The sequence below is a fragment of the Somniosus microcephalus genome, chromosome 5, assembly GCF_052327205.1.
Source record: "Somniosus microcephalus isolate GS21.2 chromosome 5, FLI_Smic_1.0, whole genome shotgun sequence".
Classification (NCBI taxonomy): Eukaryota; Metazoa; Chordata; class Chondrichthyes; order Squaliformes; family Somniosidae; genus Somniosus; species Somniosus microcephalus.
Genome location: NC_140991.1, coordinates 299,594,024 through 299,606,246, shown reverse-complemented (window position 1 = coordinate 299,606,246; position 12,223 = coordinate 299,594,024). Strand labels below are relative to the sequence as shown.

The 12,223-nt window shown below is 42.9% G+C and overlaps 1 protein-coding gene across 2 annotated transcripts in view; it reads left to right on the top strand.

Moving 5' to 3' along the window:
- Positions 1 to 9,031, top strand: part of rpp40 (ribonuclease P/MRP 40 subunit) — a 36,912-nt gene extending 27,881 nt beyond the window's left edge. For both annotated transcript variants that reach the window (XM_085989232.1, XM_085989231.1), the window contains exon 8: positions 6,206 to 9,031. In XM_085989232.1, the coding sequence (XP_085845358.1) occupies positions 6,206 to 6,404 (199 nt within the window). In that variant the 3' untranslated portion in view covers positions 6,405 to 9,031. The remainder of the gene's footprint in view (positions 1 to 6,205) is intronic.
- Positions 9,032 to 12,223: the final 3,192 nt, after the last annotated feature.

The following is a 12,223-nucleotide window of genomic DNA, read 5'->3' as shown; positions in this document are numbered from 1 at the left end:
CTCTCTGTCCCTCTCTCTGCCTCTGTCTCTCAATTCAATTCAATTCAATTCAAATTGCTTTATTGGCATGACAAGGTACATCTTATGTTGCCAAAGCACCGAAAAAACATTTATGGTTGAACACATAAACGCAGATCTATCCATACAGTGTATAAACAGATATATCCCTGTGTGTATAAATATACACTCATATAATATGCATATAATCTTTTCTTGGGTTTAATGGTTGTCCCTCTGCTTATGGCAAGCTGTAACATAGTTTGCCGCTAAAGTTACGCAATTTCTCTGTTCCCCTAATAAGTATGGGAGTTTTTGGTCGTCATTCAAATTTTTGAATTCAGGGCATATTTTTATGAATTTTGGGTAGAAATTGCCCCTTATGCCCTGATAGTTTCCACAAGCTGTGAGGAAGTGCATCTCTGTCTCCACCACTCCCTGACTGCAGTGAGAGCATATCCTGTCCTCTCTTGGCAGCCAGGTCTGCCTGTGTCTGCCTTTTTCGATGGCCAGGCTATGCTCACTAAGTCTGTACCTAGTCAAGGTTTTTCTCAATTTGTTATCTTTTACCGTGGTCAGGTATTCAGCCATGGTGTATTGTCTGTTTAGGGCCAAGTAGCTATCGAGTTTGTTTTGGGTTTTTGTTGTTTCTATCCAATAGGTCAGATATTTTTCCTTTTGTTTAGTGACAATTGTGTTGGGTCGAATTCTCTGTGCTACGATGTCACTGTCCTGGAGCTGGTTATTATTAGTAGTGTTAGTAGTTTCTTCACTGAATCCCAGGACTAGTTGACTGAGGGGACTCTTCTTTATGATCCTCTCTTGGCATTTCAGGGCTTCGTAATGATAGCAGTGGGGGTTGCTCATGTTTAGGTGTTTCCAAAATTTGGTGGCTCTTTTTTGGATATTAATTAGTAGTGGATATTGGCCTAGTTCTGCCCTGCATGCATTGTTTGCGGTTTTCCTCTGAGTCCGGAGGATACTTTTACAGAATTCTGCATGTAGGATCTCAATTGGGTGTTTGTCCCATTTTGCAAATTCTTGTTGTGTTAGCAGACCCCACACCTCACTGCCATAGAGTGCAATTGGTTCAATTACTGATTTAAACATTTTGACCCAAATGCCAATTGGGATTTCTATTTGGATTGACTTTTTAATGGCATAGAAAGCCCTTTTTGCTTTCTCTTTCAGTTCATTCACAGCCAGTTGGAAATTTCCCGTAGAACTGATTTTTAAGCCTAAGTATGTGTAGTTTGTAGTTTGTTCAATTTTAGTTGTTCCTAGTGTGAAATTTATTCTGGGTCCCTGATGTCTGGATCTTTGCTGGAACACAAGAACTTTGTTTTTTTGGGGGTTTATTGTCATGGCCCAGGTCTGACAGAACGACTCTAGCAGATCCAGGTTCTGCTGTAGACCCTCCTCAGTTGGTGAGAGCAGAACCAGGTCATCTGCATAGAGGAGGAATTTAACCTTGGAGTCATACAGGGCGAGGCCAGGTGCTGTAGATTGTTCAAGTAGTTTTGCCAATTCATTTATGTAAATATTAAAGAATGTCGGTGAGATGGGCGAGCCCTGCGCCACGCCACGCCCCTGTGAGAAGTATTTTGTTTGTTTGTCTCCAATTTTAACTGCACATTTATTGTTTGTATACATTGATTTAATTACATCATATGTTTTTCCCCCTACACCACTTTCAGTAAGTTTCAAGAATAGACCGTCGTGCCAAATAGAATCGAAAGCCTTCTGGAAATCTATAAAGCAGGCAAAAATTTTGCTTTTGTTTTGGTGAATATGTTTGTCAATTAGGGTGTGTAGGGTGAAGATATGATCCGATGTTCTATAATTTGGTAAGAATCCAATTTGGCTTTTACTCAAGACATTGTGCTCCTCAAGGAAGTTTATAAGTCTTTGGTTTATGATACTACAGAATACCTTCCCCAGGTTACTGTTCACACAGATGCCTCAATAGTTATTTGGGTCAACTTTGTCTCCACTTTTGTATATGGGCGTTATGAGTCCTTTGTTCCAGATATCAGGGAAGTAACCGACACTCAGAACCAAGTTGAAGAGTTTTAGGATAGCCAATTTCATTTTATTGTCCGTGTGTTTAATCATCTCGTTTAGGATGCCATCTGCACCGCAAGCTTTTCTTGGTCGCAGGTCCTTGAGTTTTTCAAATAGCTCTTTTTCAGTTATTAGGGAGCCTAACGGGTTTTGGTTATCTTTTAAGGCCAGTTCGAGCTTTTCCAGTTTTTTACATATTTGATCTTGCTCTGGGCTTAGTGTGTTTTTCTGGTATAATTTTTCAAAATGGTTTTCCCATGTGTCTCCGTTTTGAATGGGCAATTTGTCGTGTTGCTTTTTGTGTAATGTATTCCAGTTGTCCCAGAAACAATTAGAATCAATAGATTCCTCAATGGAGCTGAGTGTATTCTTAATATACTGTTCTTTCTTGGTTCTGAGTGTGTTTTTATATTGAGTTAGTGCCTGACAATAAGTAAGGCGTAATTCCTCGTTTTCTGGTTGTCTGTGTTTTTGGTTTGATATTTTTCTGAGTTTTTTCCTCATGTTATGGCAGTCTGAATCAAACCATTTTTCGTGGTTTTTTGTTTTGGGTTTATTCTTGCGAACTTTCAAGTTTGACATTGATGCCAAATTATCAAAAATATTATTTAGGTTATTCACTGCCCGTTATTACGCCTTCTTTATTGTGAGTGTATGTGTTTTCTAGAAAGGTGTCCAAGAGAGCTTGAGTTGATTGATTGCTAATTGCTTTCTGGTATTTTTCCGTGCTGTCTTTGGCCCATCTGTAGGATTTTTTAATGTTGTACAGCTTACTGGGCTGTGTTTCTGTGTTGGTTGTTTCTGTCCTTTTAAGATACGCAGTAATTTGGCTGTGGTCTGACAGTGTTGTTTGTGGTTTGACTGTGAATGCTCTGAAAGAGGATGGGTCCAGATCCGTAATCATATAATCTACGGTGCTGAAGCCAAGAGGTGAGCAATAGGTGGATCTTCCTAGGGAGTCTCCCCTGAACCTACCATTGACAATGTACAGACCCAGGCTTCGACAGAGCTGCAGGAGCTGTTTTCTGTTAGCATTTGTCTGTTTGTCGCAGTTATACCTGTGGGAATGAAAAGGGAGATCAAAGTGGTTATTCCAAAATATGTAATTATTCCCCTGATTACTGGTAAAGTCTGGTTCTTCGCCAGTTCTTGAGTTGAGGTCACCACAGATCAACACGTTCCCCTGGGCCTGGAATTGGTTAATCTCCCTCTCAGTGTTGGAGAAGGTGTCCTCTTTGAAGTACGGGGATTCTACAGGGGGGATATAGAGTGCGCAAATGAAAATATCTTGCATGCTAGAAATGATGCCCCTCTTAATCTTGAGCCATAAGTGGTTTTCGCCCTTTTTTATAAATTTAATGTAATTCCTAAGCTCTGCTTTAAACCAAATCAGTATGCCTCCAGAGTCTCTGCCCTGGGTTACTCCTGGCAGTTTATTGGGAGGGACCACCAGCTCTGTGTACCCACGGGGACAGCCAGTGGGCCCTTCTCCTCTACACCAGGTTTCTTGCAAAAAGATAATGTCCAGATCTTTGATTTCATCTAGGAACTCTGAGGTCCTACTCTTCAGGCCAAGCACAGAAGAGCGTAGACCTTGGATAGTCCAGGTTGAGATATACAAGGATTTCATGCTAAGATTGGTCTTTTACTGTGATAGGTTAAAATATGATATATAGTGATATGTGTTTGTCGTGTTTAAATGAGGAAAAAAGAACATTTCAAGTGTCTATAAATGCTGAGAATAATTGGCTGCAACTCTTTTTAACAACTAGTCCTTATGCTTCCTGATCCATAAGGCGGGAGTAGATGCTGCTGGGCATCTGCATTATGTCTCTTAATGGATTGTCTCTGCCTGTAGTATTGCGTACGTCCTGAGCACCTCTCCCTCTGCCTGGCTGGGGGTGGTCCTGCTCCCTCTCTCTCTGTCCCTCTCTGTCACCCTGTCTCTCCATGTCGCTCTGTCTCTCTGTCTCTTTGTTTCGCTGTCTCTCTCTGCAAAGAACATCGGAGCAAAAGGGGAAGCAGAGTGTTGATTCAGGAGAGAGCTTTCCTCCCATTTTGTAAAATATTTGAAATCCTGTCAATGTTGAAAAATTAGCAGAATTCTTTCCCTCTTGGGGGAAATTCCTCTTGACAACGCTTTCCTATTTGTGCTCTTGTGATAATGAAGGTGCTCATATCAGACACCAGCTCCACTAACCTGCTCGCAATTAAGTGAATGCCCCTAGTGTCCCAGCTCAGTGTAATCCTGAGCAATAACTGCCTGCAGGTTTTAGAAGAGACGATTAAATGAGGCCCTGTCGGTGGATGTTAAACATTTTTTTTTACTGTTATTGTAAGAAGCGCAGTTAATCTCTCCCCCAGTCTCTCTCTCCCCCTGTCTGTCTCTCTCCCCGTCTCTCTCTCTCTCCCTCTCTCTCTCCCCCCGTCTCGCTCCCCCAATCTCTCTCCCCCCGTCTGTTTCTCTCCCCCTGTCTCTTTCCCCCATCTCTCTCTCTCTCCCCTGTCTCTCTCTCTCTCTCCCTTTCTCTCTCTCCCCCCGTCTCTCTCTCTCTCTCTCTCTCCCCCCGTCTCTCTCTCTCTCTCTCCCCCCGTCTCTCTCTCTCTCTCTCTCCCCCAGTCTCTCTCTATCTCCCCCAGTCTCTCTCTCTCTCTCCTAGCGGATTCCAGGGCACAGGCGGTGAAATGGGTCCAGCGCACAGGCGCCGAAGCCCGCTCCTGTGGGCTTAAAGAACGAGCCTGTGGGACGCGATTAAAAAGAACGCCTGTGCGCTGGGGTGCGCTCCAGCGGGACTGCGCGGTCTGCAATACCTGATGCGCGGCAGCCTCGAGAGAACCGTGCAGGCGCGCAGCCGTGCAGCTTAGGGGCAAACAGTGCTTACAACCGTCCGAGAATTCTGCGTTCCCCCAACTCTGGCCTCTTGTGTATCCCAGCTTATTTCACCCAACCACTGGTGGCCGTGCCTTCAGCCGTCTAACCCCTGAACCTCGGCGCCTCTCCGCCTCCACCTCTCCCTCCTCCACCTCTCCCTCCTCCTCTAAGACCTTCCTTTAAAACCTACCTCTTTGACCAAGCTTTTAGTCTCCCATCTTAACAACTCCTTCTTTGGCTCGGAGTCAGTCTTTGTCTGATTACGGTCCTCTGAAGCGCCTTGAGTCATTTTCCTATATTAAAGACGCTATATAAATACATTGCTAGACAGCTTGCTTTTAGTTACGTTATATTCAGCAGTGAAAACAAAATGGTTTAGTAATAGGGCTGAAAATCAGTGCAAGGCAGCTGCAGGTTTCTCAGCACACAGGGTTAATATATGCATTATTTTGGTAGTTTTTGCAGTAGGTAATTATCCATAAATTGGCCAGTCTCGTGCTGCAGGTTGAGCCATTCTTGTGCATGAGTGACGTTTGTCTTCTAGAGTGAATGAGCCAGTTGGTAACAGTTTCGCTATTCTCAAAAACGCTGCATTGACCATTGGTTTGTGCTTCATCTAGTGGCTCGGCTGAACAGTGACCAGATGCTTTCTCCCCAGTAATGGCCACTGAAGTAGTAACAAAGCTGTAACCATGCTTTCGAGATAGGCACACTATTGCATCTGCTACCGGTAGCAGTTCAAAATAAGGTTCCCAAAAATAATTTCACTGTATTAAAAGTACGTGGGCGCCTGACTGCTATGCAAGTGTATTTTTTGTGTATGTTTTTACATTGCCATCAAGCAAGTGATGATTTAATAATTTTTCACCTTGAAGTTTTTTTTAAGTAAATGAATATGTGCCCTATTTAGGTCATAAGTATCCCTAGTCCTTATATATACCTGTGAGATATCTTTGAACTAAATATTACAATATTTTTTTTAAATGTGTGTGACCCACCTTTCTAATTTCATTTGAATTTTAAATCCTGCTGGTTGGCTTTGTATTAATTTTATCAGGCAGATGTAGTAGCTTTAGATGTTCTGAAGTGAATTGTTGACTGGTAAATGGGCACAGAACTGTTGACAAGACTTCATTGCATTTCTGACTTATGGGTCTCTAAGACTACTTGTGTTCTATGGAGCCTTGTACATGTTCAGAATTATAATTCTTCACGGCTCTACTGTATTTCCTGTTGTAATCTGATACGTGGTATGGCATTTATTTTTTCCAGACTCTATTTTGAGGAACCCAAGCTGGCTCAGTGGGTTAGTGTGACAGTCCACGGCTTTGCAGACAGCCCGGTTTCCTGGGGCGAAAGCGAACATGGGTACCACAAGGGAGGAGAGAACCTCTACAATTTTGTCCTGTTCAGTAACCAGGACTACTGGTTCCACATGGCTGTGGGGACACACAGTGGCTGCCCCCCGTAGCATTATAACTGCCATCTACTTCCTGATACAAATTTAGGCCTTTTGAGGAATTGAAGAGCGACAGCATCTGTTAGTTAAGAAATGCTTTGCTATAACTGATTTGTAAAGCCACATTATACCATGGATACAGAAACACGTTCAACTGAGAAAAACAAGGTGGTTTTAAATTCAGTTAGAAAATGTATTAAAAATGTGCACCATTGAGATGACCAAGCTAAATTCAAAACATTTTTCTTTGTTCACCATTTTCTTTTCCTTCCCTATCACCACACCATTTCATGAGCAAGCAGGCATCTTGACAACAGGTTTGTGGACCTTTGCCACTCCGGTCCAACAGGTATGCTTGAGCTTGGCGCACACGCTGAATTTAAAAAAGCTACTTTCTCTCTCGCTTTGAGGAAGTGGCTAGCACCCCTGCCAAGCTCTCCTAGTTAGAAAATATATGATGTGGGCAATTGCAGGCCAGAATTCACAGTCTTTACTGTTTGGTGCAACGTTTTAGTGCTCCCAACATTCTGTCACCAAACTGCTCTGCCAGCACCTCAACATCCACAACAACTTGCATTTATATATTGTCTTCAATGCAGAAAACATGCCCACGCACTTTTTATTTAGAAGGGAGAAAAAAAATTAATAAAAGGTATAAAGAGGAAGATGCTGAGCCACAGTGTGAGAGATCGGTGAGGTGACTGAAAGCTCGGCTGAAAAGCTACGTTTGGAGGGAGTTTTTAGGTGGAGATAGACTTGGAGGCAAAGATTTTTACGGGATGGATTTTCAGGGAGTGGGACCCAGGTGGCTAAATGCTCTGTCGCCAGGGGTGGAACGAAGAGGAATGGACAAAAATCCAGAGTTGGATTACTGAAGGGTGCAACACGGGGCGCGAAGCTGGAGGAGGTTGCAGAAATAGGGACTTGAGGATCAGGATTTAAAATTTAACGTGTGGGTAGTCAGGAAGCCAGTGTAGCTCAGTAAGCTCAGGAGTGATGGCGGTGGGAGTTAGTGCAGGGCAGGAAGAAGACAGCTGAGCTTTGGATAAGTTGGAGTTTATGGAAGGAGAAGGTTAGGAGGCCAACAAGGAGCGTATTGGAGAAATCAAGTCTAGAGGTGACAAAATTACGGATAAGGGTTTTGGTAGCGGAGGATAGGAGGGGGAAAGGAATAAGGTAGGAGTGGATGTAGGTGATGGATTGGATGTGGGGGTTTGAAGTTCAGCTTGGGTCAAATATGATGCCAAAGTTTTGCATGCTGGTTCAACCTGAGCAGGTGGCTGGGGTGTGGTGAAGAATGGAGCCAATGACAAGGGAATGGAGTTCCTGGTGGGAAATAAAAACAATGGCTTTGGTCGTCTTCACTTTTAGTTAGAGGACATTTTGACGTATCCACGACTTGATGTTCAGACATGCAGTCTGACACCACAGAGGTGGTTGTGTGTTTGAGAGAAGCGGTGGAATTGAGTGTCGCCAACATACATGTAGAAGCCAACCTTGTGCCTGCAAACGATGCCACTGAGGGGCAGCCTGTAGAAAAGATAGAGAGGGCCAAGAATGGATCCTTGGGCACTTCAGAAGTGACTGGGTGGGGGAAGAATCTATTGTTGGAGATGTGCCGACTTCCTTTTGTATGTTCCAGTACTGTTGTGCTAATGTTGTTATGGGTTCTAAAGTCCTTGGCTGCAGTTATATGCTGCACTACTTTGCGCCATTGCAGAGAAGTTCCCACTGTGTATAGTACAACTCAAAAGTAAGATTAGCTAGAAAAGTGACATTCCCTCCATTAGGCGGTTTCACATGTCTTCTGCTGCACAGCCTTCACCCGAATCCAAGCCAGCTGGAGATATACAGATGTATATAACTACGTTTGGCCTGAGGTAGGGTGAAGACCAGCATACTGGCGGAGCGCATGCCAGGAGCTCTGAAATAAGCACCCAGCACTTGAGATGTTAATCGGTGCTGGATGTTGCTTGTATGAAGATTTTTAGCTCTGCATTTCACACTGCATCGTAGTCCAGTAAGTATGTTGCCCTTGCAGATGCATGAATGGTCAGGCATGTGATTGTTATTATGCCGATGCCCCTGTTCGGTGCACGTTCACAAAGTCAACATTAGTTTTCACACCACCACAAATTTAGCTGGACTGAGGGGTAATATCTGACCGTAGTGCATTGAGACACATGCTGGCTCTGACGTGAGGTAATGGCAGTCCTTGATGGCCATCAGTGGAGTGTGCTATTAAGCAACACATAACACTGTATGTACCAGAAATTCTCATTTTAAATACAGTTAGGATAGATGAACGTTCCAAGAGGTAACAGGTTACAAATTCTTAATGCTAAATCCCTATTTTTTTTTGTTAACCTCCTTCCAGTTTTGTAATGCTAGAGCAAGTTTTTTCAAGACTCCCTCGAACGATAAATCCACCCAGCTCCCCTTAAAAGTCACGGAATACAAACTACTCTGAGATTCTGATAATCTGATTGTTTAGTTTCAAATAAAGTAGACACTGTTCGTATTGTGCAGAGTTTCCATCTGTTTCTTAATGCCTTGGAGAATAGTCAATGTTTTTATGTTGAATGTGCTATTTAATCGTAAAAGGGGGTTGCTAATAAATGACAAAGTTGTTGATTTTATCTGACTGCTATTTTATTCCACAGCTGTTCCTTTTAAGCATTTTATTTATAAAATGTTTCTAAGTATGTATGACTATACTGCATGGGAATTTCTGAAGAATGATAATAGAAGTGTTTGTATAGTTGGGAATGTATGATGAGTGAAACTGTCATTGGAATTTGGATGAATCTAGTTGAAGCTTGGTACTTGGTGTAACCGGCATTGCAAAGGAGTAGGTTAGAGTAGTGGCTTGTGTGCTAGTGCGAACATGGATAGACTGGAGCTGTTGATGGCCTTCAGTGCCTTTTAATATGGTCCAAGAAAATTTGTTGAGGTTGGGGGATGGAGGGTCTTGTTAATTTAGATAATTCATGTGTAATAGCGTTTGGTGGTGGTTGAGTATTTGATGCTGATTTTGGTTTAAATAGCTCTGCAGAAAAGTATTTCTGAAGAAAAGTCTTTGTCGAAAGCTTGTCGGGCAATATCTGCTGTTGCCACTCTTGACCTTTCCTTGTCTTTTAAGCTTGGAGCCAACCAGTGACTGGCACAGCTCCTTTGCAGTGTATCCACGCCTTTCAGTGTTCAGTTGCTGGAAGGTTATTACAGGCGCCGCAGTCACTGGGGTTGAATTCAACTTCAGCGGGGGTGCAAAACAGGCAGTAGCAGATTGGCTGCTCGTTCTCCACCTTGCACGACGTTCTTTCACATTGACTTCAATGGAAAGGAAGGTCCGGCGGGATGTATACCGATTGTGCCCCCCCGCTGAAATTGAATTTCAGCCCCATTGCATTTAAATCCAGATCTCAATGAATAGCTTCAATTTGTTTTTACCAGTTTTCGGACTCCCATCAAAAACATTGGTCATTTTGCTGGAATGTGTTTTACAGGTGGGTTTGGATGCGGTGGTGAATCATAGAAATTTACGACACAGAAGGAGGCCATTCGGCCCATCGTGAAGTACTTGTGTAAGGTCTTGGAGAGGGTGCAGAGGAGATTTATATCAAGAATCAGGGACTTCAGTTATGTGGCGAGACTAGAGAAACTGGGATCCTTAGAGCAGAGAAGGTTAAGGGAGATTTAATAGAGGTGTTCAAAATTATGAGGGGTTTTGATTGAGTGAATAAGCGTCAACTGTTTCCACTGGCAGGAGAGCCGCTAACCAGAGGACACAGATTTAAGATAATTGGCAAAAGAATCAGAGGTGAGATGAGAATTTGTTTTTACGCAGCGAGTTGTTGTGATCTGGGACGCGCTGCCTGAAAGGGCGGTGGAAGCAGATTCAACAGTAACCTTTTCAAAAGGGAATTGGATGTATACTTTAAAAAGGAAACATTTGCAGGGCTATGGGGAAAGAGTGGGATTAATTGGAGAGCTCTTTCAAAGAGCCGGCACAGGCACGATGGGCCGAATGGCCTCCTTCTGTGCTGTAAGATTCTATGATGTATGATGTTTGCCCAAAGTACCAACAACAAAGCAAATCTGAATCCAACAGTCAACCCCAAAAGATAAGCTTCTTCCTGGCTTTGTGGGAGGTAGGCAGAGTTGTCACAATCATTAGACTATCAAAGGACCATGAATTCTTTTGGGATTCATCTAACTTCAGAGTGCTTTCATAGAGGAGGCTTTAACATTTAAGCTGGCTCTTTTGGGCGCAAGGACACGAATAGGCACGATTTAAAAGCTTTTGAATAATTTTTTTTTTGAATTACTAAGAAACTGACCCTTGTATATCCCAATATAATTAGCAAACGGTTCTGTATATTCTTTGTCATTTTCAGTCATTTAAAATCGAGTTACTCACAGGTGCTGGATTGACACTGATTAAAAACACTTGTTTTTTGTGATAAACCCATTTTTAGCTGTATTCCTCAAACTGCACCAAGTTACCACTCTTAAATATAACAAGGAATATTTTTTAAAGCAAAATTTCTTTAAAAAAAAATGATGTTTTAAAATGCCCGATTTCGCGTTCGGCGATATGCAAATAAGTTTAAGCGGAAGCTCAAGGGGGGAAAAAAAATCACTTCTCAAAATGAGCGCAATTTTCCCCCGGATCGCCGATTGCGTCCAAATCGGAAGCTCGACCCCCCACCCCCTGATCTTTTGCACATATTTTCATATTAATCCAAATCCCTTGCAGTTTTTGGTGTTTGTTGAGTCTGTGTTTTCAATTGCAGTTATACTGAATAACAGGACACAGACTACAGAAGTAAGTAAACAGGTCTTTAGTGATTGAGGGTCAGGGCTGAACTGGAATACACTTTGCTCCGCAGGGTTTATATACCGGTGTGGTCACCACCGATACTACAATGTACAGGAGCCATCAAAAAGTAGTCCATCACCTTAAGGTATCCTCTTAAGGTGGTACAGGTTACATACACTACAGTGTTGATATGCAAATTCTTACAAGCCACACAGGCTAGTTGGGACACCATTGTCTTATGTTGATTGTGGATAAATTACGATTGTGGGCTCTTCCAGATAATATCATTGACTATCTTAGTCTTTCATGGGATTTCGCAGATGGACATACACAAGCGCGCACACACCGTGCTATTTCCACTGCTGGATGATATAATTCACGGTACTTCAGATAAATTGTGGCAGTAGGTACACAGTGATGGTCATTAATTAAATACTGCCGTCACCTCCAAGCTCGAGCTGGTTCCCTCAGATTTTGTGTTGAAGTCACTCTACAGAAGGGTTCATTTTTCTGACTTTTATGTTTTAGACTGAATTTTAAAGTATTCTGCAAGTGGATGAATGTTGTAAGTTTATTTCAGATGTATACCAACTGTGAGGCTGAAATAGTCGAAATCTTGCTGGAACGGGTATATCGCGGCGTGCGCTGTTAGACTTCTTCCTGCACCCTTCAACTCAAATTCTTTTATAACCGTGTGAGCTGCTGCAATTGCGAGCTGGTAACTGGGCCTTATGCTGATCATTTACATGTTGCAGGTAATAATATGCTTCACCTGCTTCACGGTAGGGAGGAGGATACAATGGCCCAGATTTTGCAGTAATAATAACGGTGAGGCTATCGGCGTTCACTTGTTATTACAGGGTAAATCGGACAGCAACTTCTGGTGTTTGCACATTCGCAGTTAAACGCAGAAATCCGAGATACCCTGCTCCTCCACAGGGTGCGCTGTTGCAGTCCTCACCGATGGACTCTGCATTGAAATGAATGCAACGGCATCAACTTGCTGTAC